At 41.8% G+C, this 5805-nt stretch overlaps 1 protein-coding gene across 2 annotated transcripts in view; it reads right to left on the bottom strand.

Annotated features, from left to right (window-relative positions):
* Window positions 1–1718: 1718 nt before the first annotated feature.
* The window catches only part of LOC107665013 (nucleus accumbens-associated protein 2-like), a 5038-nt gene continuing 951 nt past the window's right edge, over window positions 1719–5805 (bottom strand). Inside the window, exons 2-6 of one of the 2 annotated variants that reach the window (XM_016455739.1) lie at window positions 4709–5553; window positions 4436–4606; window positions 4196–4301; window positions 3874–3971; window positions 1719–3584 (exon numbers count right to left, since the gene is read on the bottom strand). In XM_016455739.1, the coding sequence (XP_016311225.1) occupies window positions 3049–3584; window positions 3874–3971; window positions 4196–4301; window positions 4436–4606; window positions 4709–5504 (1707 nt within the window). In that variant the 5' untranslated portion in view covers window positions 5505–5553 and the 3' untranslated portion in view covers window positions 1719–3048. Of the gene's footprint in view, window positions 3585–3873; window positions 3972–4195; window positions 4302–4435; window positions 5554–5805 lie in introns of both variants that reach the window. The other variant, XM_016455738.1, reaches the window with a different exon arrangement.

Raw genomic sequence — 5805 nt, 5'->3', positions numbered from 1 at the left:
GATAGAGTTATGATGGTTAGTAAAATTTACATTTTACACATTTTGGGTGAACTGTTCCTGTGCACATACCCATAAATGTCTATGTGACCCACATCGTACAGAAATTCCATATTCCATATTCGTTCTCAAAAGTTAAAATGTATTCAAGTAGCAGGCAATATCAGCACTCAATCTGGTTTAGAAAAGCTTTGGTAGAAGAGATACCACTGTACTAAACCTTTCTGTGCTGTCAACATTTCAGATCCAGCATATAGGTATTATTCGGTCAAATTGACCATACATGACAAATCACAGCTCAAAAGTCACAATTTGTTGTTTGTGATTTAGTCTGTGTGGTGACAGTGACAGTGCAAGCATTTAACATTGGCATCTCATGAAGTTTCAGGCTGAAAAGTTGGCATTAAATGAATCACTAGGGGTCAAACTGACCTGCAACAGCTCTGGAATAATCTTTAATATTGAGAGATGTGCTCTTTCAGTGGTACTACTATGCAGCCATGCTGGCGGATGTGCTGTTGCGGGTCTCCTGGGCTATAAATATCCTCCTGGCTCAGATGAAGGATTCAACTGCAGCTGCCACAGCAAGTGCCCTGCTGGCACCACTGGAAGTCCTCAGGTTAGATTTCAGTCACATGCTCTAAGCAGCAAGACAGCAAGTATGTAAACTTGTAATCTGGGATGATCAGCACAATTACATTTTGCTATAATTTAATTTTAAAGTGGCTGCTGACTCATGGGAGAAATATTCAGGATTACATTGTACCTTAAGAAATCTGTTTTTACACTGTAAAAAGATTTTTTGAAGTTGTAAAAAATATTACTGGACTATATTTAACAAGAAAATACTATTTAAGTTTTTCTATTTCAGAGCGTCACATTTAATTCAATGTGTTTGTTGCTTTTTCATTGTAATTAAGTATGAAATTCGCTAGCAATTTCTGAGAGAAAATTGTTTTCGGTGTAGGAAACATATTTTTGGAGGTTATTTGACTATTTATTAGAATAATTATTATTTGGTGCATTCACTTCCTTAATCGTTTCTTTCTGTTCAACCAGACGTTTTATTTGGAATCTCTTTCGGCTGGAAAATGAGCAACTGAAAAATTGTGAGAAATGTTGTGCTGTTCGAGATTTCTGCAACATCTGGAGGCATCTGGAAAAGGATCAGGATGTGCTATCTAAAGACCATCACAAAATCACCACACGTGCCACAATATGCTGTTTACCTCGCCCAAAACATAGGTTATTTTCTGGACAGCTGCTGAATCTGTTCCATCTTAGTAGTTTTAAAAAGAATTGTTTAATAATTCAAAGAACATAGTCAATGATATCTGAAAAATGAACAATGTTGTTCTTTTGCAGGGTAAAGGAGACAAAACTGCCTGTTGGGGGAACAGATGCAGAGATTCATCAATGCATTTAAGGAAGAAAATCTGTCTGTATAACTTGAACAAAATTTAGTTTGAAATATTTGATAATGCAGGTAAGCAAATGAGATGTTAGATAAGAAAATAATAATCCTATTAACAATAATGGATTCTGTAACTATCTCTGTTCATCTAGACCTTATTGAGACATTTCACATGTATTGTATTTTCTGCAGTAAAGTAAAACTATGCTAACGTTTTCATGTTTCATCCTCAATAAGTCAATTTCATTGTAATCAAGCAAAAGTCATTTTTAACCAACAATAATAGGCATAACCTAATTATCCCTCAAAATAATCCTTTCCTTTATTTCGCTTCCAAAAAACAATCATACAATCACGTTTCAAATGTCCAGACCAGCTGATATGCAAAAAAACAGGCAAGCATTTACTATACAGCAGCTTGAGAACAAGAGTAAGATTAAAAAGCTTGAGAGGGAAAACTGAGAGTCCAGGCTACTCTCTAGGGAACTGTTGTTCTCTGTTCAGCTTCCCTTACTGTACTGAACTCAGCAGTCTCACAGTCAGCTTTGTACATAGCAACCCCACTGTCCTGCTGGAGTCAAAGCAGTATAGTTGATTTCTGAAGCATGTAAGTCGTGTTATATTAAGGAGAGCCTTTGTCCTTCACTTGTTTTTGCCATGCAGAAGTCCATGATCCATTTGTTTCTGTAATTGGCAAGAGTATTTAGTCAGAAATGCCAGAGCTTATGCATCACATGCATTCATAAAAAACGCACTGCAGCTTGCCTTAATGTACTGGGCTTGTATATGTGCCGGTATTTATGTATGCTAAGTGGCTTCTTTAAAGGTCCTTACAATTTTTTAGACAGTCGTGCTCAGATGTTTGCAAACCCCTTGGGGAATCAGTAAGACATTTAGTATTTTTTTTTTAAAATAAGATCATGAAAATGTTGTTTTAGTAATTTAGTATTGCCCTGATGATGCTGCATAACAGATATTTGTGTAAATTTCATAAGAAAAAAAAACTACACAAAAATCCTAATGAGTCGTTTACATACCTTTGATTCTTAATATTGTGAGTTGCCTCAAGCATCACAGTTTTGCATGAGTCCCTCAATTGTCCAGAGCATGCTGGGAAACCAAATAACTTACTGGACCTGGAGGCTTTGTCAAGAACAGCTTAACTGCTCAGGACAAAACAGAAACTCATGCACAACTATCGTAAAAGACCTACAAACAGTCACTAATGCTTGAGGAGGCAATATATGATATTAAAATCCAAGGGTATGTAAACCTTTAAAAAAAAGAATCAGATGTGTAAATTTAATTATTTTGTCTTGTGGAATAAATGTAAATATCTCTCAAACAGCTTCATAAGGTGAGTAATAAACTAAAGTGCAGTTGTTATGATCCCTTCTTATTTTTAAAAGAAACAAACATTTTGTAGATTCTTCAAGAGGTTGGTAAACTTGTAATCACAACTGTATTTAATGCAGACGTTTTTCAGTCTATCCTGGAAAAATGTTGTATGTCCAGTTCCCATAATCATGCAGCTTTAATGTAATGTTCAGTGGCATGAGAGATTGTCTTTACTGATAATGATCCTTTTTGGTGTGAGAAGCTGCAGACCAGTTTTTAATAGTATGAAGTGGAGGAAGTCACTGATCATCTTTTAGTGGTCTCTGTCTGTTCTGTTCCTCTCTCTGTGATCTGGGGCTGCTGGTTGCATGCTCTTTTTCCCCTTTCTTGCTGGCAGGGTTGAGGGCGAGCACACTGGCCGCTCTCTCTGGACTCTCCGGAAGCCTTTCAACTTCCTGCAGGTTGTCTGGCTCTTTGGCTTGGCTTGGCTCAGTCTTGGCTTCTTCACCTTTTTGGGACCTCTCTTCCATATTGAAGTGAGAGCCATTCCTCAGTGTCTCTCTACAGTCTCCATAGAGATGCTGCTCCAGAGTCAGATTTGACGCTGCCAGGTGTTTGAACTCTGACTCAAAGGGAAAGCCACCGCCTAGCCGGGTAGCTCCTTCCACCTGGCTCAGGACCGCAGTCCCCCTGTACACCTCGATCGCCTCCGGAAGCATGGACTTGATCTTGGGGAGCCAGCGTTTGCGAACTCTCCGGGCATTGGTGCACATGTCTGCGGCAATCACATTCATCTCGCTTTCTTTGAAGTTAGGGGCAAAGTTCTGACAGTAGACTAATGATAAAGCAGAGAGAGAAAAAAGGAATATCAATGCTTCAAGTCAACATTGAACCTATTTTACTTCTACACTGTAACATATTTCCGAATGAAAAAGGATTAAATGTTGGTAAGGTGAAACTGATTGGATCACGAAAAGTGGAAATTGGAGGCAAGGAAACTTTGATGAAAGATTTTGAAGACTTTAAAAAAAGCAAACCAAGGAATCATGCACAATAAAACCAGAAACATATATTAAATAGAGTCCGTTTTGCTTACTGTAACAGCATAGCAAATGGGCACTCACGTTTGACTGTGTTGAGTATGCGACTGTCCAGTGGTTTGCGATTTGGATCACAGTTGGAGGAACGTATTCCAGTTCCACAGCTGTCAGCCAGTGTGTTCCTGCAGTCAAAATACCATAATCAACCACTGGAGGGCACACACACAATATTTTTCCAAAACACCATGCGGTCCTTATAGTTATCAAAAAATATACTAAACATTTGAATGTGAGAAGATTCATTCCAACTCTGCTTGGCTATTTTTACTGCAGAACTGAGCTCTTGGTATTTCAGACATTCTACAGATACACATTACACTTGTTACACATCTGTAATGTTTTAGACCTGTCAAAAAAAGCAGCTAGAAGACGTCTCAGCAAGACTTTGTGTTTGACCCCAGCACAGAGGTGACAGTTCATCAGCTGCCCACGAGTCATGAAGACACCAGATCCTTCCACAGCACCAACAACAGAGAAACAAGGAGACCTTAGCTCTGAATCAGTGACTCAAATGACTCGGTCTGAACTGATAAATAATTCAGATGGACATGGAGTTTTAGACAGGCTGCTATTATTCAGGCCTCACCTGCAATCAGCTCCAGTCTCTCTCCAGGGTCGCCCTCTGTGTAGAGAGCAGGATGGCAACGGTAGCCGATCTGGCTGATGAGTCCGGCAGGCAGAGCCTCTCTGTCTCCTCCTAACAGCACACAGAAACGGTTCTCCAAGGACAGAGGTAGGGAGGACATCTTCTCTTGCACTGGCACACAACAGACACACAACAGATCACACTCACAGGGATAAATCCATAGTGTTTTGAGCTGCAAAGGAGCAAAAGAGAAGTCCATTAAAAGACATTTACTGCCATAGATCCCGGACGAGCCCCCGAAGATCTTCCCATTTGTCAGACTCTCGTACGAGTCGTCTTCAAAGTCCTCCTCCTCATTTTGGTGTGAAGTTGGGCTGTCTGTGGTCGGCAGGCTAGAGGAACCGGGACTGGCATGATCTCGGGTCGAGTGCTCGTAAGCATGCATCACAGGTATGACCCCATTTGCGCCTCCACTTGTGTAGAAAAGAGTGCCATTCCTTGAAGATCTGACCCTAGGTCCCCTGTCCTCCTCGGAGTGCTTTAGCTCCCCGTTCTGAGCACACACCGGGGTCTCCAGCTTCTCTTCCTTGATCTTGCAGACAGTTGTGGGCTGGTTGCCTAGCAACAGGGAGGAGTTGTTGTTGTTTGGGCTCGGGGGATCATCTGTGGCAGATGTCTGCGAGTCGCAGTATGGAGCGCTGGCCTTGAACATGAGGTCCATTCCTCGCTCTACGATGTTCTGGATCTGAAGGTAGCCTGCGGTGTACATGACCATCAGCTGATCTCTGGCACTCACCGTCATCCGGCCCGTGTAGCAGAACGACAGAATCTGCTGGAAGCAGGATGGGGCCACGGACGAGGGCAGCTCAAAGAGCGTCTGGGCACTACCGCTGAACAGGTCACGGAAGTAGAGACTGCTGGCCGCCAAAACGGCGCGGTGGGCCTTGAAGGCCTGTCCGTTGACCATGATGGCCACATCGCAGTGCTGGCCCAGCAGCCGCTGTTCGTTAAGGCTGTCCAGAACAGTGCTGCCGAAGTTTGGAATCTCCATGTGCAAGAGGTGAGACATAATGCCCGTTTCAGATCTCTGGAGAAGACAGGATGTTCTCACCAGACATCTAAGACAGCAGAAAGTCAAAATGAAGGTGGACCGGCTTGATGAGGTAACAAACAGAAAATGACTAGATTCAAAAGTCACACAATGTTTATCTGGTGCAGACACAGCAGAAAAATGCGACAGAAATGCTGCACAGCAACTCCCTTGGTAAACAGCTCTCTTCACCCCAACATTACAAGAGTCTGCATGTTTGGCAACTCAGCATAAGCTTGCCTGGAGTATTCAAAAGAAGCTGAAAAGTGACCCACAAACC

Source organism: Sinocyclocheilus anshuiensis, unplaced genomic scaffold (genome assembly GCF_001515605.1).
Source record: "Sinocyclocheilus anshuiensis isolate Anshui unplaced genomic scaffold, SAMN03320099.WGS_v1.1 scaffold399, whole genome shotgun sequence".
NCBI lineage: Eukaryota > Metazoa > Chordata > Actinopteri > Cypriniformes > Cyprinidae > Sinocyclocheilus > Sinocyclocheilus anshuiensis.
The sequence above is the reverse complement of the archived record's forward strand: the minus strand, read 5'-3'. Positions and strand labels throughout refer to the sequence as shown.